Source organism: Chrysemys picta, chromosome 20 (genome assembly GCF_011386835.1).
Source record: "Chrysemys picta bellii isolate R12L10 chromosome 20, ASM1138683v2, whole genome shotgun sequence".
Classification (NCBI taxonomy): Eukaryota; Metazoa; Chordata; order Testudines; family Emydidae; genus Chrysemys; species Chrysemys picta.
In genome coordinates, this window is record NC_088810.1 from 20,248,923 (window position 1) to 20,272,871 (window position 23,949).

The following is a 23,949-nucleotide window of genomic DNA, read 5'->3' on the forward strand; positions in this document are numbered from 1 at the left end:
TGGAATTAAAGGGGCAGAGGCAGTTTTGCCTCACCCGACATGTGTTGAATCAGCCGGCAGAAAAGGCTGTTCCCAGAGGTTGTGTGCGTGTGTTGTGCATGTGTGGTGTGTTGGGTATGTGTGTGTGGTGTGCTCATGTGTTTGCATGGCACGTGCTTTGTGTGCATGTTTGTGTGGTCCATACATGTGCATGTTTGTGTGATTTGCATATGTGCATTATTATTACTATTAACAACATGCTGGTGTATACTTGTGTTATGAAAGCATGTATGTGTGGTGTATAGATGTGTTGTGTTACACATTCAGGTTGGTGTGTTGTATTTTCCTGTTCATGTGTATGTAATTGCATTGTTTGAACTTTGCACGTGTATCTTTGAGGTGTGTGCATCCCATGTGTACTTATTTATTTGGTGCATTTGCAGTGTGCATGTATGCGGCATATGCTGAGTGGTGTGTGTGTGTGTATGTAAGTATGGTGTGTATTTAAGTGTGGAGCGTGTGTATATGTTGTGTATGTAATAGGTATGGGGGGCATGTGTGGAATGTGGTGTCTGCGTGGGTGTGTCTGTGTGTATACAAGCATGGTGTATGTTGTGTGTATCTGTGTGGGCTGAAAGCATAATGTGTGACTATGATGTCTACGTGTGTTAGTGCTGGCGTGTGTGGATCTGTCTGTATTAATATATGAGTGTGGTGAAATATAAACTCCGTGTGTGTGTGTAGGCAGTTGTGAGTGATGTCAGGATAAGTGCTGACCCCAGCACCAAAATCTTAGATCAGTATGTACAAACCCCTGGATTGGACAATAGTTTGGGTGATTAATTTGCATGGGGTAAGGAAACCAACAAGCTGCCCTGGATAGTTGTGTTTATTGGGATAACTCACAAGGATCCTGGAGGCAGAGAGAAGTGGTTGAAACATATTCACAGCCACTTCTCCAAGCAAACACTCCAACATTCATTTTCATGTTGAGCAATTTAGTGAAATGAAATGAGGGAACAGAGCTAACACGGCTCCTGATTATACTAGTCACCTTCCCCCCAAAAAACAGGCCCACAATCAGATTATGTTTAGGATCTAATTACAGAAATTAATGTATGGAATTAAATACCCCAGAAAAGAAAGATAATTCTGAATTAAGGAAGAGACACTCAGCTTCACTCACTCCATCGCATCACAGCACTGCCCAATGGGTGGGGATCTGGACTTTACTCAGAACGTGCTGCGCCTGTTGATTCAAACTGTTAACATAATCTAAACATATGTTTGAATTCTGTTCCCTTAGGTCCCACATCCAAACACTGATCGACTCTGAACCTACTGTCTTTAGAAGGGTTACGTGGCTTACAATACGAGGTGGATTTCCTAAGGATTAATTATATTATGTATTACAGTTGAACTTGGGACCTCCACGGAAATCAAGACCCCGTTGTGCTAAGCGCTGGGGGTGCAGGCTCTGGGGTGGGGCCAGGGATGAGGGGTTTGGGGTGAAGAAAGGGATCTGGGTTTGGGCGGGGCTCAGGGCTGGGGCAGGGGGTTGGGGCGCAAGCTTACCTCTGGTGGCTCCCGGTCAGCGGCGCAGCAACTGCGGGGGCTAAGGCAGGCCCCGGAAGCGGCCAGCAAGAGGTCCGGCTCCTAGGCAGAGGTGTGCAGGCGACTCTGCACGCTGCTTTCACCCACAGGCACCGCCCCCCCAGCTTTTCATTGGTCGGGCTCAGGGCAGGGGCAATCTGCGGAGCCCCGTCCCCGCCCCCCCGCCTAGGAACCAGACCCGTTGGCCACTTCCGGGACGCAGGGCGGTGTCAGAACTGGTAGGGACTAGCCTGCTTTAGCCGGGCAGTACCACCGACTGAACTTTTAACAGCCTCATTGGCAGTGCTGACCGGAGTCACCAGGGTCCCTTTTTGACCGGGTGTGTTCCGGTCAAAAACTGGACACCTGGTCACCTTACCCAACCCTGAAGGCAGCGCAGAAGTAAGGTTGGCAAGACCATGACTACCCTACAATAACCTTGCGACTGCCCCATGACCCCCTTTTGGGTCGGGACCCCCAGTTTGCGAAACACTGGTTTCCCCTGTGAAATCTGTATAGTATAGGGTAAAAGGACACAAAAGACCAGATTTCACAGGAGGAGATCAGATTTCGTGGTCCGTGACATGTTTTTCATGGCCGTGAATTTGGTAGGGCTCTCCAGGGCCGCCGAGAGCGGGTTCGGGCCCTGGTGAAAAAAAATTTTCGGGCCCCCCCAGCAAGGGCGGACCGGCTAAACAGGGCCGACGAGAGGGGGGGAGGGGAAGCAGAAGAAGCCGGGCCCCCTTCCTGACTGCCGGGCCCCGGTAATTTGTACTGGCTTCCCCCCACGCCTTGTCGGCCCTGTCTATTCATAAGCAACCTATCAACCTTTTAGACTCTAACCCTTTATTAAATATTGATTAATCATTTCTCAACCCTTTACAAACTAAAAAGCACACCCTCAGTGTAAATGTGGGGCCAATTACAACAGAACCAAGGTCTCCTGACTCTCAGTCTGGTGCCTGATTCACTAGATCCTAGACAATGATCCCTCACTCTCACAGAGCTTGGGAGGCAGGCCAGTCCTCGCCCACAGACAACCCGCCAACCTTAAGCATATTCTCACCAGCAACCACGCACCGCACCATAACAACTCTAACTCAGGAACCAACCCATGCAACAAACCTCGATGCCAACTCTGGCCACCTATCTACACCAGCAACACCATCACAGGATCTAACCAGATCAGCTACAACATCACCGGCTCATTCACCTGCACGTCCACCCATGTTATATACGCCATCATGTGCCAGCAATGCCCCTCTGCTATGTACATTGGCCAAACTGGACAGTCACTACGCAAGAGGATAAATGGACACAAGTCAGATATCAGGAATGGCAATATACAAAAACCTGTAGGAGAACACTTCAACCTCCCTGGCCACACAATAGCAGATGTAAAGGTAGCCGTCTTACAGCAAAAAAACTTCAGGACCAGACTCCAAAGAGAAACTGCTGAGCTCCAGTTCATTTGGAAATCTGACACCATCAGATCAGGATTAAACAAAGCCAATGGCTATCCACTACAAAAAGAACAGGAGTACTTGTGGCACCTTAGAGACTAACAAATTTATTAGAGCATAAGCTTTCGTGAACTACAGCCCACTTCTTCGGATGCATAGTCTCTAAGGTGCCACAAGTACTCCTGTTCTTTTTGAGGATACAGACTAACACGGCTGCTACTCTGAAACCTATCCAACTACAGAAGCAGTTTCTCCTCCCTTGGTGTTCACACCTCAACTGCTAGCAGAGCACCTCACCCTCCCTGATTGAACTAACCTCGTTATCTTCACACTGATTTATACCTGCCTCTGGAAATTTCCATTACTTGTGTCTGATGAAGTGGGCATTCACCCACGAAAGCTTATGCTCCCAATACTTCTGTTAGCCTTAGGGGTGCCACAGGACCCTCTGTTGCTTTTTTGATCCACTAGAGTTTTCAGTTTGACTGACTTTCACCTATGTCAGTTCCTAGGTCCTGGCTTCCCAGGGCCAGATTTGGCCTTCAGTTTCACCAGCGTAAATCAGGAGGGACTCCATTATTGTTACTGGATTTCCACTGGTTTAAGTGACAGGAGAATCAGGCCCTCAGTCTGCACCTGTCTTTGAGATCCCCGCAGTCTCAGAGGGCAGGGGGTGCAGTCTCAGAGGGCAGGGGGTATGCCCTGAATCCATATGTTGTCAATAAAGTTTATTTGAATGGCAGTTGAAGCTAGGAGACGGCCATGTTGCCAGCACTAAGTCCTGGCAGCGGAGGGCGACAGCTCTCGCGGGGGTTAGCCGCGACATCTCGCGAGATGAAGCCGGAGCGGACGCCATGTTGCCCGCCGCAGGCGTGGGCGGGCAATCCCGCTCTCGAGAGACGACGGAGTGGCGGGCGAAGTCTCGCGCGACTTGGAGCGGGGGCGGGGAGAGGGCAGCGGCGGAGCGATGGCGGCCGAGCGGGGCCGGTGGCTGCGGCGGCCGCGCTGCGGGGCGGAGGAGGCGGAAGGGAGCGGGCGCTGCTGAGGAGGGAGGGAGCCGGCCGCGCCGGGCCTCCCCCTGCCGGGCGCCATGAGCCAGGGCAGCGGCCCCCCCGCGAGAGCGGCGAGCCCGAGGCCAAGGTGCTGCACACCAAGCGGCTGTACCGGTGAGGCGAGGCGGGGCGGGGCGAGATGGGGGGCGGAGGGGCTGGGGAGAGGGGGGGCGGGTGTGGGGCTGGAGGGGCTGGGGGAGAACGGGGGATGGGGAGGGGGGGATGGAGGGGAGCTGAGGGGCTGCGGTGGGGGATGTGGGAAGGGGGTGTGGGGCTGGAGGGGAGCTGAGGGGGGAGAGGTGGATGGAAGGGGGAGGTGAGGGGCTGCAGTGGGGGATGTGGGGAAAGGGGGGCAGGGGATGGGGAGAACTGGGGATGGGGAGAGCGGGATGGAGGGGAGCTGAGGGGTTGTGGTGGGGGATGTGGAAGAGGGGCAGAGAGGTGGATGGAAGGGGGAGGTGAGGGGCTGCAGTGGGGGATGTGGGGAAAGGGGGGCAGGGGATGGGGAGAACTGGGGATGGGGAGAGCGGGATGGAGGGGAGCTGAGGGGTTGTGGTGGGGGATGTGGGAAGAGGGGCAGGGTATAGGGGATGGGGAGGGTGAAATATGGGGACAGGAGGGGCTGGGGGAGAACGGGGGATGGGGAGAGCGGGATGGAGGGGAGCTGAGGGGTTGTGGTGGGGGATGTGGGAAGAGGGGCAGGGTATAGGGGATGGGGAGGGTGAAATATGGGGAGAGGAGGGGCTGGGGGAGAACGGGATGGGGAGAGGGGGATGGAGGGGAGCTGAGGGGTTGTGGTGGGGGATGTGGGAAGAGGGGCAGGGTATAGGGGATGGGGAGGGTGAAATATGGGGAGAGGAGGGGCTGGGGGAGAACGGGGGATGGGGAGGGGGGATGGAGGGGAGCTGAGGGGCTGCGGTGGGGGATGTGGGAAGAGGTATAGGGGATGGGGAGGGTGAAATATGGGGAGAGGAGGGGCTGGGGGAGAACTGGGGAGAGGGGGATGGAGGTGAGCTGAGGGGCTGCGGTGGGGGATGTGGGAAGAGGGGCAGGGTATAGGGGATGGGGAGGGTGAAATATGGGGAGAGGAGGGGCTGGGGGAGAACGGGGGATGGGGAGAGCGGGATGGAGGGGAGCTGAGGGGTTGTGGTGGGGGATGTGGGAAGAGGGGCAGGGTATAGGGGATGGGGAGGGTGAAATATGGGGAGAGGAGGGGCTGGGGGAGAATTGGGGATGGGGAGAGGGGGATGGAGGGGAGCTGAGGGGCTGCGGTGGGGGATGTGGGAAGAGGGGCAGGGTATAGGGGATGGGGAGGGTGAAATATGGGGAGAGGAGGGGCTGGGGGAGAACTGGGGAGAGGGGGATGGAGGGGAGCTGAGGGGTTGCGGGGAGGGATGTGGGAAGAGGGGCAGGGTATAGGGGATGGGGAGGGTGAAATATGGGGAGAGGAGGGGCTGGGGGAGAACTGGGGAGAGGGGGATGGAGGGGAGCTGAGGGGTTGCGGGGAGGGATGTGGGAAGAGGGGCAGGGTATAGGGGATGGGGAGGGTGAAATATGGGGAGAGGAGGGGCTGGGGGAGAACTGGGGAGAGGGGGATGGAGGGGAGCTGAGGGGTTGCGGGGAGGGATGTGGGAAGAGGGGCAGGGTATAGGGGATAGGGAGGGTGAAATATGGGGAGAGGAGGGGCTGGGGGAGAATTGGGGATGGGGAGAGCGGGATGGAGGGGAGCTGAGGGGTTGTGGTGGGGGTTGTGGGAAGAGGGGCAGGGTATAGGGGATGGGGAGGGTGAAATATAGGGAGAGGAGGGGCTGGGGGAGAATTGGGGATGGGGAGAGGGGGATGGAGGGGAGCTGAGGGGTTGTGGTGGGGGATGTGGGAAGAGGGGCAGGGTATAGGGGATGGGGAGGGTGAAATATGGGGAGAGGAGGGGCTGGGGGAGAACGGGGGATGGGGAGAGCGGGATGGAGGGGAGCTGAGGGGGAAGAGGTGGATGGAAGGGGGAGGTGAGGGGCTGTGGTGGGGGATTTGGGAAAAGGGGGGGTAGGGGATGGGGAGAGGAGGGGTTGGGGGAGAACTGGGGATGGGGTAGGGTGACCAGATGTCCCGATTTTATAGGGACAGTCCCGATTTTGGGGTCTCTCTCTTATATAGGCTCCTGTTCCCCCCCCCCCCCCCCCCCCGGTCCTGATTTTTCACATTTGCTGTCTGGTCACCCTAGGATGGGGAGAGTGGGATGGATGGGAGCTGAGCGGGGAGAGGGGATGGAAGGAAGGGGGGATGGGAAGGGTGAAATATGGGGAGGGGAGGGGCTGGGGGAGAACTGGGGATGGAGGGGAGTTGGTGGGGAGGGGGAGATATAGGGAGAGGAGGCAGCTGGACACAGGATAGGAGGTGGGGGGCGTTGGGTCAGAGAGATCTGTGCATGGGGAGGCAGAGGGGCTGTCCTCTTCTCTGCTCACCCCCGCGCCGGTTGTGCCATTGCTTGTATAGGATGGGGAGGGATGTGTTGAAGAGCTGGGCACTAAGCCCCTGTTAATCCCCATCTCTTCCTTCTCCCAAGCAGTTGCATTGTTAGTCTCTCGGTTCTGAGGATCCAGAGGGGCTGGCAGGCTTGGAGGGTGCTGGGCATTCATAGACCTTGTTGGTCACTCTTAAGGGACGCTGTCTCTCTAGGTGTTTGTACAGCACCCCAATCTGAGTTGAGGTCTCTGGGTGCTATTGCAATACAAGTCAAGGTAGTACAGCAGGGATAACATTCTTGTTATAACCTGGAGCAAAGGACTGCCATAGGCTTCAGGTGTCAGTGAACATTATATCTAGGGAGTGGGGGTATGTCTACACTATGGGGACAGTATTGTCATAGCTACAGTGCTCTAGCTGTGCTGGCATAACCCCATAGTGTAGATGCAGCCTATGCTGACAGAAGGTGTTTTTCCATTGCTGTAGGAACACCACCTCCGCAAGCGACGGTAGGAAGTATTCTTCTGTTAACCTAGCTGCGTCTACGCTGGGGGTTAGGTTGGCATAGCTATGTGACTCAGACTATGGCTACACGACACAGTTTTTAGTGACAAGGCTGTGCCGCTACTGACGTGCTGCTAAAAGCCACGCAGTGTAGCTGCTGTTTGTCGGCAGGAGAGAGCTCTCCTGTCAACAAAAAACTTCCACCCCCCATAGCGGCAGTGGCTTTGTCGGCAGGAGAGTGCTCCTGCTGACAAAGTGCTGTTCGCACCGGTGCTTTTCATTGGTAAAACTTTTGTTGGTGGGTGTGTGTGTGTGTGTGTGTGTGTGTGTGTGTGTTTTTTAACATCCTTAAATAACAAAAGTTTTGCTGACAAAGTACCAGTGTAGACATACCCCCAGGCGTGTGGGTTTTTCACGTACTTGAGGACCATAGCTACATGCACCTAAGTTTTAAGTGTAGACCAGGCATGAGAATCAAGACTCCTGGGTGCTACTTGCTGAATACCCATGGCCAGCCAAGTCACTGCCCCTCTCTGCTCCAGTTTCCCCATCTGAGTAATTTTTCTTCCTTCTCCTGTAAAATTGAGATAACCACGCCTACCTTTGTAAAGCATGTTGAGATCCTTGTGTAAAAGTCCACAGTTTTGAATGGTTGGTTATTAAAAGCATTTCCCTATCTGTGGCTGTGATGATCTTTATACAATTGCGTGTCTTTTACATTCAAGTTAAATTACATGTTTTTCATTACACACAGTGTGGCGAAAAGCAGTGGTTTTAGTTGCCCACGTTGTAGGATGCTCTGTCATGCAGGAGATGCCTGCAGGGCTGAAATGTATTGGGGTCTTGGTATTAGCAGACAGACTGTAAAATACTCCATTCCATACTAACATACCAGTCTGATGTTCAAGGCAATAGGAAGTAAGTTTTATATTTAAACTTCCAAGGTAGAATTTCAATAGACATCTATGTGCTTGTTGTATTTTTATAGCTGAGATAACTATGTGCTTGGCCTTTAAAAAGGTCTGCTTATTACGAGAGAGGCCAAATTATGTTAGCCAGAAGCCTGTAGCATGATTTTGTTAGAGAATTTATGATGTCTGCACTGGCCAGGGAATCTCTTACCACATTGCTAGTAAGTCTACTAACATGGCTTGCACACTAAACAGCGTAGTGTCACATCTTGCTCCTCTGTTCAAATGTAGGATTGTTTAAAATGTACAGGTAACTTGCTTTCCAGGAAGATGTACTGTACTCACCATATTCCATGTGCTAGCTGAGGACATGAGCTATGATGCGAGTCTCTAGAAACTTTTGATCCCGGTGTTGCTGTGTATCTTTGATTCATCTCGTCTTATACGTTCCAATATAGGCTCACCTTTGTGGCTGTAATTGTTGTCTGAGGGTAGGTCTATACTTACCTCTGGGTCCGGCGGTAAGCAATCGATCTTCTGGGATCGATTTATCGTGTCTTGTCTAGACGCGATAAATCGATCCTGGAAGTGCTCGCCATCAACGCCGGTACTCCTGCTCTGCGAGAGGAGTACGCGGAGTCGACGGGGGAGCCTGCCTGCCGCGTCTGGACCCGCGGTAAGTTCGAACTAAGGTACTTTGACTTCAGCTATGTTATTCACGTAGCTGAAGTTGTGTATCTTAGTTCGAAGTGGGGGGTTAGTGTGGACCAGGCCTGCGTGTCATGGCCTAGTGTCACACAGAGAATTTGTGACAGAGCTGGGAATTGAACTCAAGTCTCTGAAGTCCTAGGCTCGTTCTTCAACAACAAAACCATCCTTCCTTCAGTGCAGAGATTGCTGTGTGAGATTGAGGAATATGCTGTAGGCAGAGGTGGGCAAGCTTTCCCATTTGGCTCTTTCAGTATGTATAATTCCTGAGCTAGTCCAGTCCTGGGTATCTCCTAAAACTCTGTCCATTGGGTTAAATTATGTGTTCGTTTACAACATGTGGTTTAATTTGAGACCACCAAACTTGTTTCACCTGGATCGCAAGTCACAATTGCAACCAAGTAACCACTAGCCATTCAGCTCTGCATTAACCTTGTGTAGTCTACAATTTTAGATTGTACTGCATTATATTATTTTTTACTGCTACAAGCTGGAATAAGACAATGGCCGCAGTTCCCCCTGTGGACACATCTCGTTCCCACAAGGCTACCCCAAACAGTAATGTTTTAAATAAGTAAATGTGAGTAACCCACTCTGCTGTCCTTCCCAATTCCAAAATGTTAATGGCAAGGAAAGAAAATGTTAGATCAGTTCCCCCTCTAGACAGAGAGGACTCATCACTGGATTGTTTCCATGTTGCTTGGCATGAGATGTCCTGTTTGGTTCTTCTTACAGACTGGCATCTGATCTGCTTCCTCTGTGGTTCTGATCTGCTGGCTGAAAGCAGGGATCAAACCCAGCAGGTGTTAAAATATGTAGTGAGGCATGACATCACTTTGTTAACTCCAAAACGTAACTCAGCCCCTGGTGTCAGTCAGATTAGGACATGAGCAGACGGAGTTATGTTCTGATCAGTGTGCTGTGTATATCTTGTAGAAAACAAATCTTGCTCCTTTTGTCTTTTTTGGCTTTTAGGTTGCAGATACAATGTTAGTTTTTGTCCATAGAAACATAGAAAACAACTGGAAGGACCAGTGTCCACTAGTGCCCGTCCACTGCAATTTCAGGAAGTTGATCATGTGGGATACACCCTAATGGATGATTCCCAGCCCTATGCTCTAGAGGAAGGCAAAAATACCCAGAAGTTCCCAACTAAGTACTCCCTGGAGGAAAACCTTTCCTGACTTCAAATTTGGCAAGTCGGTTCGACCCTGGTGCATGTGAGCAAGATTCATTACTTAACCATTTGATCCCATTTTTACCCAGCAATACTGTTGATATCCAAATAACAATCTGTTTGGTTTTCTTGACTCTCAGTAAGGGCAACACTGCCAGGTGCTCTGGCAAATTGCCCCCTCAGTCTATTTAACCTAACTTCATGTGTACATGCAATGTCCATGTGTGTTCATGTTATTGCTTAGCTAAGTAGATCCTTACACAGGACTTTGTGATCCCCTTTCAGAGTACATATACAAGAATACAATTCTGTCCTGGCCTATGAACTCCATTGCGCTGTCAAGGATTCTCTGCATCTTGAGGTCTTTAAACCACGATCTGAGGACTTCAATAACTCAGACATAGGTCAGGGGGTTGTTACAGGAGTGGGTGGGTGAGGTTCTGTGGCCTGCTTTGTGCAGAAGGTCAGACTAGATGATCATAATGGTCCCTTCTGACCTTAAAGTCTATGATTCTATGAAATAATCAGAGTTGTGTGTCCATGTGAGAGATCCATAAAGCAGTTTGAGTTTAATAAATGGCAGGACAAATGGGTCAGTGTTTGATCTTCAAATACAGTTAATTTACACTTCTTTTAAAAGAAGACATGTGCTTGCATCACAAGTTAACATCCCATTTTCAGGGTCTGTCCAGCTGCTTGTAAACAGGTGTTCACGGCTACTCAGTTTCTGACCCTTGTAGTCTGAGTGACATAATTTTCCCTTTTGAGAAGTGTCGTTGTGACTGAGCGAGGCTGGACTGGAGGCAGTCCAGTTTTTTCGTATTTGACTGGTACGCCATGAAAAGATGTGGCTTTTTAAACAACAGCTTTGACAGAAGTAAAGATTACGTATTTTTGCCCATTCTTGGAAGGAAAGGAGTCTTTCAAAGGCGTCCCCCTTCACTATGGGTGAATCAGCAGTTCTGAGCTCTTCTGGAAATGCTAGTGTATGTAACATAGAAGTAAGTTCTGTTTTGATCAAATTAATCTTTGATTCTCCTGTAGTGCTTTGGTAGTAAAGTCTATAGCGAGGTGTAAATGGTAGGACAAAAATTGTAAGAGGACAATTACATGATATCTTCATAGTTATTAAGTTTTATCCGTCTAGCTTACTACCTGTGGTCAAAGCAGGGGACCTAGAACTCAAACTCCTGGGTTCTATTTCTGACTCTGCCACTGACTTGCTTGATGTTTGGTGAATTGCTTAGCATCTGTGCCTCTCTTTCCCCACCTGCAAATGTGTATGTGTCCTATCTACCTCACAGGGGTATTATGAGGCTGGATTGGAGTTTGTAAAGTGCTTTGAGGTCCTTGAGTGGAAGTGGTGGAGTATTCGTAACATACTCTTTTGTATGTAATTCTCAGCCATGAAGAAATACAAGACAAGATGTAACGTTTTCTTCTTAATATTCTATTAATGGAACTTTTTTTTTTTTTTGACATTAGCTATGTTTTCTTCTCCCAATCCATTACTTTACAGACAATGATTCTGTATAGGGACAGAATCATTTCAGTCTCTGCCTCTCCCCCCCCCCCACCCCCCACCCCCCGAGCTGAAAATGGCATAGAGAAATTTAAGTTAAAGATCCTTAATCTATTGGACAAATTAGTCTTTTGGGGTGTCATGTGAGATGGATATTTTTTGTCTTTCTGGAATCCTGAAAAGTTTTTTTTGAGATTACTTTTCAGCCTGTGCATTTGTAAAGGAGATTTGATTTGTTCGGAAGGAGCATTATGTGAAACTGTCTGTTGCCTTGTACTGACTTCTGTAGTTTTCAGGGAAACAGTTGTAGTTTCAGCCTACCCATTAGAATCTATCTTTGCATGTTCTTGCTTGCAGATGCCTATTTGTGCAAGTCCTCTACACAAACTGTCTGGCGTCCATCTGTACATATTTCTGAAAAAAGGTCAGGGAAGTTTCAGTGGTGTGATTTGCTTTATGCTATCGATGGGGATTTTTTTTGTGGGGGAGGGTGGCGGTAGCAGAAGTGGCTAATGTTCTGCTTTGTATAGCCCATATTTGGTCTGTCTTATCCCTTATTTACAGTACAGTTTGTCTATCTTCAGCTTCTTGTTCGAAGAAAAATCTCTCAGTTCAGCAATGGAAATGTTAAAGTATCTTCAGAGTGGATGAGCAATGACAAGTAAAGAGGTTTCTGGGTGGGAAAGAATCATAGAATATCAGGGTTAGAAGGGACCTCAGGAGGTCATCTAGTCCAACCCCCTGCTCAAAGCAGGACCAATCAATCCCCAGACAGATTTTTGCCACAGATCCCTAAATGGCCCCCTCAAGGATTGAACTCACAACCCTGGGTTTAGCAGGCCAAGTTCCTGTGTGGTTGATAGCCTGCAGTTTGTTGCCAGGATGGAGGAAAGGGGAGTTGGGAGCTGTATTTTAAAGAGAGGATGTGAGGAATGAGTGAAATGCAGAGAGGTGGGTAGGCTGTTTACCATAGCTGGTTCAGTGGCTGTCAAGTTATAGGGTTGACAGAGGCAAGGTTAAAAAGAAGACCCTAAGTAATAGAGTGGATTTGACTTGGTCATTGCTAAATTTTGCTTTCTTGAACTCCTTTTTAAGTATCAATCAATGTGCTTTCTGCCTCTGCTACTGTTTGCTGTTGATACTTACCAGATTCTCGGTTTTGATTATGGTGCAGTTGGATGGAATCGGTTTGGCCAGTCAGCTGAGTGCATATCTTCGAATCATCACATACTTTGTATTTTACACACGTTTGCATTCTTCTCCAGGAGACCCAGGAGTTTCAAGCAGTGACTCATGAATGCAGTTTTTGCATTGAGGGTATACTTGATGTTGCCTGCTCAATGTTGTAGCTGGCTTTGGAGAAAACATTTTGTTTTGAATTCAGGTGTTTTAAATTGTTCTTCCAGAAGCATAATAATACTTGGCTCTAAGGGAGCACGTTTCTTCCAAGGATCTCAAAGTTCTGTGCACTTATTAATGAATGAATCACTACAACAATGATGGGGAAAGTGAAGCACAATGAAGGTGAAGAAGTGACTTGTCCAAGGTCACGCAGCAAGTCAGCAAAAGAACAGGAAATACAGGGCTGTTGATCCTTAACCCCCTCCTGTAATCACTGAAAACCAATCTGTTTTGACTTTTTTTTTTTAACTGCAGAGGTTAAAAGTTCACAATAGTGTATCAATAGAAGTCTGTCTCATTTAAGTCTGCTGGTGCAAAAATACTTTATATTTGACTCATCATGCAGTGGTACCCAGTAGCTAAGCAGATGAACTCATAGAATATCATGGAAGGGACCTCAGAAGGTTATCTAGTCCAACCCCCTGCTCAAAGCAGGACCAATCCCCAGACAGATTTTTACCCCAGTTCCCTAAATGGCCCCCTCAAGGATTGAACTCACAACCCTGGGTTTAGCAGGCCAATGCTCAAACCACTGAGCTATCCCTCCCCCTCTAGCATATACTTTATTGGTTACATAAGACCTTTCTTTTTTCCATAAGCTGTTAAGGATAATAGAACTGTTCAAAAATAGCAGATCAGTTGGTGTGATATGGGGTGGTACAGTTCATTAATGATAATATTAAATAGGCCAGCCTTCTTCCCTGCCTGAAGCTATCATGGGTAGATCCTGGATCTCATAGAAGGCCCTCACGTGAATTGTTATCCTGAAGCTCTTCTTTCTGTATTGTCTGGCAGAGCGGTGGTGGAGGCAGTTCATAGACTGGATCTCATTCTTGGTAACAAGGCAGCTTATCAAGAAGTGTTCAAGCCAGAGAACATCAGCTTGAGGAACAAGTAAGTTGGGCAGATGCCGTATTTTAATTTTTGGTAGGAGCAATCGAATGTGCTAAGTTGCACACGGCTTTGTTTCAGCAGTTTCACAGGGAACTGAATTTGTAACGCACCTGTCAAGCAAAGTATCCACCAGCTCTTTGTGTGTTCTGTTTGTACAGCTCCTAACGCAAAGTTGTCCTGGTTTATGACTGGGACTCCGACAAAACAGATAACTCTTCATTGCGGTTAATGATCTGTTTTTATAATTACAGTATCTTAAAATACCTGTGTATTGAATGAATTTCATACCTATAAAGTGAAGCCTGTTTTAATTTTCCAGCAATAAATCAATAAAATAAACTTCTTGCCTAGTAGAGAAGATTCTTTATCTCGTGGTTGAAAAAAATTGTACTGGAAGCCATAGAGGGATAATTAAAAGTGATTGCTTATTGGGGGTGGTGCTTCGTGCAGGTTTCATTCTATGTAAATGCTACTCTGACAGCATTTTTAGTTCCCCTGCTGTGGAAATTTATTATGTGGCTTGCCTTAGTGTTTACTTCTCTGTAAAAGTGTCTTGCAGGTTGGATGCTGATAAATAGCTGGTAAGAGTGCTAGGCTAATTGTACATGTTCATTCACTGCCTCATTTGCATAATTATTATATCTAATTTTAGCCTGTAAGCTTCTTGTGCAGCTCTGAACACATCAGTGCTTAAAAATAAAGTATATTTATGTCCCTCTTCCACTCTCAAAAGAATTGCTAGGCAGGAGAGTCTGCCACAACATGTAGGGCTGGAGAGGTGAGTTCGGGGAAATTCTTGCCTCTCTGGTCTTGCGGTGGTGTGTATATGTTGGGGGGGGGAGGGGCTGCCCCATGAATTGGCAGGCCACAAGCAGTCTTATTACTTGTGCAGAAGAATGGCTCCCTGCTCACAGACAAGGAGGGATACATACAGCTCCCTCAAAAGACTGACAACCCCGCTCCATGCATCAGCCAGAGTGGTCATGAGCAGAGGGAGAGACTGCCCATCCCTCTCCCTTAGGGCTGGGCATGTTGCTGTCAATCTGGAGTGCGAGTGACCCAGAGTGCGTGGCCACTAGGTGGCCATGCTGCCCCTTTAATGACATTCAGGCTTTCCTTTGTCCCTAACGCATGGGGTTGTGGTTATGTAAGTGGCTACTGCAGCTAATGGACTGGTAAACTTTCTGCTCTGTGTCTCAGGTTGCGAGAGTTGTGCGTGAAGCTGATGTTCTTGCATCCGGTGGATTATGGGAGAAAAGCAGAGGAACTGCTGTGGAGAAAGGTTTACTATGAAGTTATCCAGCTCATTAAAACGAATAAAAAGGCAGGTATCCGTGCCTCTGGGCCAGAAATCCTTGTGCTGTGTGACGTGCTAATTGCGTCATTTATTTGGAAACAGGGTCCGAGCATAAGACTGGGAGCCAGACGCTCCTGAATCCTAATCTTAGCTCTATCATAAACTTCCTTTCTAACCATGGGCAAATCATTATGGCCTTGGAGGTGCAGGTGCAGAGAGCCTCTCCAGATTAGGTTGCTTTCCGTTTCCCCATCTCCAAAATAAGAATAATAGCTCCATGTGAAGCATGTGTCAAAATCAATTCAGGTGAAGATCCAGAGAAGTGCTGATTAGTTTCATGCTAGAGAGAATCTAGAAAGTCAAATTACTTTTATTATATAGTGCTGTGCACATTATCTTGGTGATCTTATCAGATGAATGTAAAATGAATTTCATTCTAATTGGAATACCATATTGGTTTTATCTAAAACAGGTTCTGCTTTATAGCAAACTGAGGTCTCCTGGTGCCTTCCATCGGAGGACCTCAGTTCTTTACAAATACCGTGTTAATGAATGAGACCATAGGATCTCTGAGGTGGAGGGAAGTATTGAAAACAAGTGCTCAGATATCACAGTTTAGATCACAAGGGGTATGCTTACCTTCTTTTTTATTTTATTTTTTTTAAAAGGTCAGGAAAACAAGGTCTAGAGGTGTTGTGACTTGCCCGGGTTATTGCAGCGAGTCTGTGGCAGTGCTGGGAACAAAATCCAGATTTCCTGACTCTCAGCTCTGTGTGTTGGCTTCAAGATCATCTTTGCCATCTAGTGAAATGCCATTGTGGTTGTGCCATAGAATGAAAAGTCCTGGTTTGTTTCAGTGCCTCACTATGAACAGATAGCAATTAGAGTTAGGGAAAATATTCTGAAAAAATGAATTCACTTTGAGTTGTGTGTGTAAATACAGTATATGTGTGTGATTCTGTTAGGGGCACAAGTCCTACAGCTCTTCCATCCTGCTGTCCCACAATAGTAAATCAGATGAACCGAGGAGGGAAGAAAGATTGACGCTGCTGATTTTTAGGTGGGATGCTTGTGAGAGTCTACACTACCAAAAAAAAGTGTGTTTGTAACTCAGATTAAAATAGCAGTGAAGATGCTTCAACTCGGCTTTTAATTCGGTTTAGCATCTTGAGTGCAACTCCATGGGCTTTAACTCAGGCTGCTAATCTGAGTTACAAGTTGATTTGCTGTCTTCCCTGCTATTTTAACCCAAGTTAAGAGCACACCTTTTCTTGCAGTATGGACCTGCTCGTAGAGGTAGAATCATCTTGGCCTGTTGAGTGTGGCTGATCAGGGAAGGTTTGATTTATTACTGCTGGAAACAAGGTTATTTTGCATTGCCAGAAACCTCTCTTTGGTAGTTGTTAAATACGCCTGAGGGTGTTGGTGGCTAAATGCATAATGACAATGTAATCAGTGCGGTCAGGTAATTCATAAAGGTTAGAGATCTGAAACATCTCTTAGATATAGTCTGTTTCCCCCCCAGCCAACAAATGATTTTTCTTGTGAGCATTTGGTTCACTCTCTTCCCAAGCTAATGGATCTTTCACCATTTCCCTTGGGAGAATAAAATGGAAATAGGAAACATTTCCTGATTTTCAGCTTGTGTTTTAATTTCTTAATAGTCCATTTTCCCCAGTTATACCTCTGTACGGTGTCTAAACAATTTCTCCTTTCTTGATATTTACACCTGTTAAATACTAGCTATTAACAGTACTGGTTAGGTTATTGCGCAGGAAAGTGGAGTGAATTGAGGGAGGATGGCAAAAGGTGAGTCTTCAGCTACCTCTGTTTTACCAAGTGCAACTCATGTTGCCGGCCACAATCTTACTGGACTGCATTAACAGGCTCTCACCTGGCTGCCTATTTCTGTTTTCTACAGCACATTCATAGCCGCAGCACCCTGGAGTGTGCATACCGGACTCACCTGATTGCTGGCATAGGATTTTACCAACACCTTCTTCTCTACATTCAGTCTCACTATCAGCTGGAGCTGCAGTGCTGTATTGACTGGACCCACGTAACCGACCCACTGATAGGTCAGTGCCTGATGTGTATTCGCTCTTGGTTGATGCAAGAGTCATAAGCAGATGGCTCCCCCTTGCAATTACTTGTCTCTGTTTCAAAATGCAAATTTCTCATTAGCTTATCTGTTCAAAACACAGTCTGCTCAACTTTTATTTTCAAGTTAAAACTTTTGGTAATGTTGGTCTCTAAGGTGCCACAAGGACTCCTTGTTCTTTTTGCTGATGCAGACTAACACGGCTACCCCTCTAAAACTTCTAGCAAGTGTTAATGTTCAGTATGGCGGAGTTTACAGCACAGTTTGAAAAAGCACTTACCTCTGGCTATAAAGAATGAGCAAAATTGTATTGCACTCTTGTTATCTCCTTCCCTCTGTGTGTTACATTTGTGTGCTTTATCCTGCATGTATGTACTAAGACTTGATGCTGCAATTGAATCTAGACAAAGCTCTGCACTTCTCTGACTTCAGAGGTTTATCCATGTGGTTCCAATTGCAGAAATGGAGCTGAAACTTAAGCTGATTTTTTTGTATAATTGTTGTTGTTATTTATATGAGATGGGGGAATAATGAAACATTGAGAGGGACTTTTTAAGTGGAGAAAAAAGAGAATTTGGAGTTAGAGATATCCACATGTATCTAGCAATGGAATATTTTTACTTGATTGTGTTCAGTTCTTAGCTGGTGGAAGATGATTGTATTGCAGTTGGCTTTGAAACATCAGTTTAGAAGGCAGATGTCCTTAGCAACTGTTGCTATGAGAAACATCTTCATGGTACTGCAGAGCTAATAAATCCTATTTTAAATTGTGGCTGGATTTGTAGTCCTTGATAAGTGGCTGCATTTGCACAGGTCCTGTCCTCGAAGTTGCGGCAGACACTTGCAATTAAAATACAATAGCAGGTAGACATCATAAGCATACAATGAAAATTAAACACTGCAGCATCATTAAAAATGGTGGATGGGGAAGAGTCGTGCAGACAACTAAAAATGAGGGAAGTGGGAGGAAGCTAATGGCAAGTGGTGAAAATGGGGATTACAGACGTACATGGTAAAACATTTTGTAGGTTCACCATCAGCTATAGGTACAACTTTGGAGTCAGCGTATTGGTAAAATATCACTTATGCAATTCCTGTAAATAATCAGAACACATTCCTCACTGGTTACTGGCTGGTGAGAAGGTGCTGATGGAAGATTGTTTCAAAAAAATCTGTCCTGATGGGACATGTCCCAGCAGTGACAAACACCTCCAGGAGTTAAGATGACTCACGCTTAATTGTTTTAGTTCAGTTGATTTTACCCCTCTTTTGTTGCTCCTGCCACTTCCCAATGACTGAGGTTTTTTTTCTGGAGGCTTTTCTCCCTGTAAGACTGCTGATGCTGTAGCTACAGGAATATATTTTGTTCTTTGTCCCTTTCACCCATTTTATTTCTCTTCCTCCCCTGTTGTCAGTCATCTCATCTTCTCTCCTTTTTCTCCCTGTTCTTTGAACAGTCTCTCCAAGCTCATCCAGTGTTGAATGCACACCACATTTCTAGTGGCTTAGTGGTAAAAGTTCTGGCCCTGGCTTGAGTACAAATGAGTGAGGTAGCACTGTTAATGATCGCTGTGGAACAGTGCAGCATACTGCTCTTAGAAGAAGTGAGGTGGCTTAAAAAAAAGGGATATGTTGTCTGCATGAGTCTTGCACAATCTGGTAGCCTGAAACAAACCTGCATTGATCTATAATACAACACAGACAAAGGCCTGCACTCCGGTCTCAGTGTGTGATCTCTTATTTGCATTCACTTAACCGTCATGTATCTCATGAAGAAGCGTAGGCTGCTGCTATCTCTTTCCAGCAGTCTTCACCCATGGGTGTGTTATGATTTGATATTTCTCATATAGGCTGCAAGAAACCTGTGTCTGCATCGGGGAAAGAAATGGAGTGGGCACAGATGGCGTGTCACAGATGTCTGGTTTATCTGGGAGATTTAGGTAAGAGCAGTGTTTTCTTGCAGGGGGACCTTTTAAAATATAAAAGCTGTTGCAAGCATAGCACTGATACCATGATCGTTAGTCACCAGTGATAATTCCTTGCAGACACTGGTTTGTCTTAGGCCTGTTTTCGTGGGTAAAAACCTCACTTCTTCATCTGAAGAAGTGAGGTTTTTACCCATGAAAGCTTATGCCCAAATAAATCTGTTAGTCTTTAAGGTGCCACCAGACTCCTTGTTGTTTTTGTAGATACAGACTAACACGGCTACCCCCTGATACTTAGACCTGTTGTACATTTGGAATTTAGATTGACACAGTTGTGTTGCTCTGGAGCAGGGAGAGGTGGAGAATCCACACTTCTGAATGCCATATCTGTGCTGACCTAACTCCAGTGGATGGAGGTAGTTTTTCTATAGTGATGGAAAAGCCATAGGCTGCTCCTGCAGTAGGGGATTGTTTGGTATAGCTACAGCACCGTCGACAGTATAGACAAGCCCTTACACACACTTGTCACTGACAGATTTGAAGTGAAACCCTCTCAGATAATAGATCTGTTACAGAATGTGGAGGTCCCGTCTTAGTCCCAGCAGACATGGAGTATGCTATTTACTTAGAAGTGTAACAAGAGTTGTGGGTCTGAATCCGTTTCTGTATAAGAACATAGGGTCTGACTTTCATTTGCATTGCTTTGGTACTGTAAAGAAGTCCTTAAAGTGAGCATAACTTACCATGTACACTCTAAGGCCCTGACCAAGCCTGAGTGGTGCAAGGAGGCCTGAGGGTAAATGAGAATTTGGCCCAACATGCAGAATTCTAAATTGAATCCCGTACAGGGCGATAATGACACAGCTGTGGCTTTTCAATGGTTAGTATGAAACATGTACATGTGTTGGTCCATTCTGTAGTGGACTTGTGTCTGTATCTCACAGTCATGACCACAAGAAGTGAGCGTGTGACATGATTTAACTTCTTGCTTGGATATCTGTGTGTGCATGTGAAGGAACGAAAATACATGTGAATGTACACGAATAACTTAGAAAGACAGGGTGGGTGAGGTAATATTTATTGGACTTTGTTGGTTTTTTATTGGACCAACTTCTCTTGGTGAGAGAAACAAGCTTTTGAGTGACACAGAGCTCTTCTTCAGGTCTGGGAAAGGTACTCCAAGCATCACAACTAAACCCAACATTGTTCCCTTTTTGCTCTGGGCAATCCTAGGGCTCAGCCCGTGGTTTCTGTTGTGCATGATGTCTTTCTTTTCAGCTCGCTATCAGAATGAGTTGGCAGGTGTGGACACGGAACTGTTGGCTGAGAGGTTTTACTATCAAGCCCTTTCTGTTGCCCCACAAATCGGTAAGTGAATTGCCATGAATTTGGGAGCCTTTCAGAACAATAACATGGCTCATGTAGCCGAAACCTCTCGTGAAAATGACTAGAGGAAATCACTGTTGTAGCAGTTGCTGTGCTTTGGGTTACCCTTACGTTTCTCACAAATTGGAGAGATTTGTTTTATTATCCAGTTACAATAATTCCCCTTTGAGACTCTCTCTTGCTGGCAAACCAAGGAGAGGAGAGCCTCTCTGCTTTAACTCCCAGGATGACTTTGATTTATCAGGTAACTTCCCCCTTATTTTCTAGCCGCATCATGCATAAAAGTTCAAATTTACACAGAAGTGGTGATGTCTGGCTCAACCAAGGTCCAGCTGTGTCTTGCTGCCTTTGCAGAGCATTAATGCTGATACAACTTTTCTCACTGATATAACCCCACATGCTCCTCTTTTGACTTACAAGCAGTTACTTTGTGCAAATGTTACATAGTGGGAGACTGGGAGTTGGACTCCTGGGTTCTATTCCAGGCGCCACTATGACCTCTTGGGCAAGTCACTTAACACTCTGTGCCTCAGTTTTCACACCTGTAAAATGGGGAAATTTTGCTACATTACAAGGCTAGTGCATGTAAAACACTCTGAGCTCAGACAAAAGGTACAATAGAAGCATAGGAACTTATTTAATAGCTTTCTTGTCTAATGTCTTTTAAATAGTCAGTTGCAATTAAAATTTAGTTTTCATTTCTGTAATGCTCCTGTCATGTTCTCAACGCATATGCACAAATTAGAAAGGCATTAATTCAGAACAAAATTGATACAAGGTCAATTAATGATTCAAACCTTCCTGAACATACCGACTGCCTGACCTGCCCAGAAGAAGCTTGGCTGAATAGAGTGGTCTTGCAGAATGCCCTGAAAGGCTTACCAGGTCTGACATCCTGAGTTTGAGAATCAAAGTTGAGGGCCTCTGACGGAGTGTGCTTTTCTAGCACTATACAGATATTGAAGTGTAGGGTGTCTTAATTAAAAGCCTCAGATGATCTCAATTGTGGGCTTCAGATGTGAGCAGAGGTAGCGAAGAGCCTGAACTATATAGATGCTTAGAGTCAAATTAACCCCGTGAGCTGCACTCAGAAACAAACAATACAGATCATGGAGCACATGTAATGAGCCCCCTCAGAGAGGTATTGTTAAGTGGACAGCTGCATTCAGTAGAAGCTAAAGTTTCTGAGTGGTCCTTAGAGGCAGTTTTTACAAAGAGTACACTTACAAAAATACAGGGCAAGGCTTTTTCCTTGTTGAGTTGTTACTAGGGCTGACCCCTAAGTATGAATAATTGGTGTTTATTGATAGATTTATATAGCATGGTAAACTTATATGGCACTTTTACAAATGTAGATAAGATGTTCTACCAATCCTTAGCCGACTGGCTAAGCAGCAGTTCTGCAGAAAAGGGCCAGGGGAATACAGTGGACGAGAAGCTGGATATGAGTCAGCAGTGTGCACTCGTTGCCAAGAAGGCCAACGGCATATTGGGCTGTATTAGTAGGAGCATTGCCAGCAGATCGAGGGAAGTGATTATGCCCCTCTGTTCGGCACTGGTGAGGCCAGACCTGGAGTATTGCATCCAGTTTTGTCTCTCCCCCCCCGCCCCCACAGAAGGGATGTGGACAAATTGGAGAGAGTCCAGCGGAGGGCAACGAAAATGATTAGGGGGCTGGGGCACACGACTTACGAGGAGGGGCTGAGGGAACTGGGGTTATTTAGTCTGCAGAAGAGAAGAGTGAGGGGAGATTTGATAGCCCCCTTCAACTATCTGAAGGGGGGTTCCAAAGGGGATGGAGCTCGGCTGTTCTCAGTGGTGGCAGATGACAGAACAAAGAGCAATGGTTTCAAGTTGCAGTGGGGAAGGTCTAGGTTGGCTATTAGGAAACACTATTTCACTAGGAGGGTGGTGAAGCACTGGAATGGGTTCCCTAGGGAGGTGGTGGAATCTCCTTCCTTAGAAGCTTTTAAGGCCCGGCTTGACAAAGCCCTGGCTGGGATGATTTTGTTGGGGTTGGTCCTGCTTGGAGCAGGGGATTGGACTAGATGACCTCTCTTCCAAGCCTAATACTCTATGAATCCAAATCAGGCAGACAGCACAGTAGTTTAGGAGAGAAGGGGACAGGTGAATTATTGATGACTAGGAGGACTTGCTTGAAGGAGAAAGGAGAGCACGCAGAGGAGGGACAGGAAGGTGTGAGGGTAGCATGAAGCAGAATGGAAAAAGGTGAAGGGATCAAGTAGCCAGAGCCTCTTCACCATGGCTTTGTTAATATCCTTTGTACCTGCTGGCGCTGCACACCTTCTATCGTGAACAGAAATGTAGTGAGATGTGAAGGATCTCCTTGCACGAGGATTGTTTGAAATAACACAGGCTTAGTTCACTCTCCTTTTAACTTTCATGACAGGGATGCCCTTTAACCAGCTGGGGACACTGGCAGGGAGTAAATATTACAACGTGGAAGCTACCTACTGCTATTTACGCTGGTGAGTGTCCGTTCCAGAACATACTGAGGCCGGAGGGAGCATCCTCATTGCTCTCCCAGTCAATGAGCCAGATTTTCTCCCTTTTCTTCATGTGTTGCTCCATTTCCTTGCACATCTGCTATTCGTGGGAATGCCGGTGGAGAGAGGTGGTGAAGGCTGCCTCCCTGACAAGACTGTACTGGATCACAGGGCCGCCATGCCACCGATTAAATAAACACGAAGGGCCAGATTTGGAATGATATTTAGGCACTTAAAGATGAAGACAGGTGCCTAGGTGCTTGTAAAAGGGCAGGCAAGTCCCTGCAATCTAGTGTGGCGCTGCCTGTGTGACCCACTTGTAATTCCCCCAGGACAAGGGAGAGACCAACACACGCTAACCAAATAGCATATCCCCTTTTAATAAGGGTTCGGGACCTGAGTAATTACAATAAACAGTTCCTAAGGTTCTTCCCTGAGGGCCGTGGTTCACCTCCCGGATTTCAAGTCCACAGAACAAAGCTGCTGGCCTGAGAGAAAACAACCACCACCCCGCTGCAGCCTGCATGGCTTCTATTCCCCTCTGTCTTACTCCACTTCCTGTTCCTGTTTAAATAGCTCTGTCCTAGTGTGGGGCTGGTCTCCTTGATTACAGCCCAGGCTGTCCGTGAAAGGGGGAGTGCACGCCTTCACAGTGCCCAACGCCTACTGAAATCCGTATAAATCAATCTATCCCTTCAGCGCCTTGAAGAGTCTCACTCGGGACCTATCTTCATGTTTAGGTGCCAAAATACCTTTTAAAAATTGAGCACTAAGATTTGTGGCACAGCCCAATCAAAGCCACGAAAAGTAACTGGTGAGAATCCCTGCGGAAAAGTAACTTTTTGTTTGTAAAATGTTGGTATCTTAGTCTCCAGTCTGAAGTGTCCTTTGAAGGTGCCTATGGTAACCTGAAGCGGCTGTATGACAAGGCGGCCAAAATGTATCACCAGCTGAAGAAATGTGAAACCAGGAAACTGTCTCCGAGCAAAAAACGGTAAGAGCACAGAGAAGAGGGTGGTATTGGGACAAGACTTGGAATGCGATCATCAGTGGCTTCCTTTAGAAACAG

General features: G+C 47.0%; 1 protein-coding gene across 2 annotated transcripts in view; it reads left to right on the top strand.

Annotated features, from left to right (window-relative positions):
* The first annotated feature begins 3,974 nt into the window (after positions 1-3,974).
* Positions 3,975-23,949, top strand: part of SMG5 (SMG5 nonsense mediated mRNA decay factor) — a 45,529-nt gene continuing 25,554 nt past the window's right edge. Inside the window, exons 1-9 of one of the 2 annotated variants that reach the window (XM_042843295.2) lie at positions 4,066-4,201; positions 9,646-9,890; positions 13,566-13,664; positions 14,865-14,988; positions 16,883-17,039; positions 18,913-19,002; positions 20,266-20,355; positions 22,784-22,862; positions 23,749-23,874. In XM_042843295.2, the coding sequence (XP_042699229.2) occupies positions 14,890-14,988; positions 16,883-17,039; positions 18,913-19,002; positions 20,266-20,355; positions 22,784-22,862; positions 23,749-23,874 (641 nt within the window). In that variant the 5' untranslated portion in view covers positions 4,066-4,201; positions 9,646-9,890; positions 13,566-13,664; positions 14,865-14,889. Of the gene's footprint in view, positions 4,202-9,645; positions 9,891-13,565; positions 13,665-14,864; positions 14,989-16,882; positions 17,040-18,912; positions 19,003-20,265; positions 20,356-22,783; positions 22,863-23,748; positions 23,875-23,949 lie in introns of both variants that reach the window. The other variant, XM_005280709.4, reaches the window with a different exon arrangement.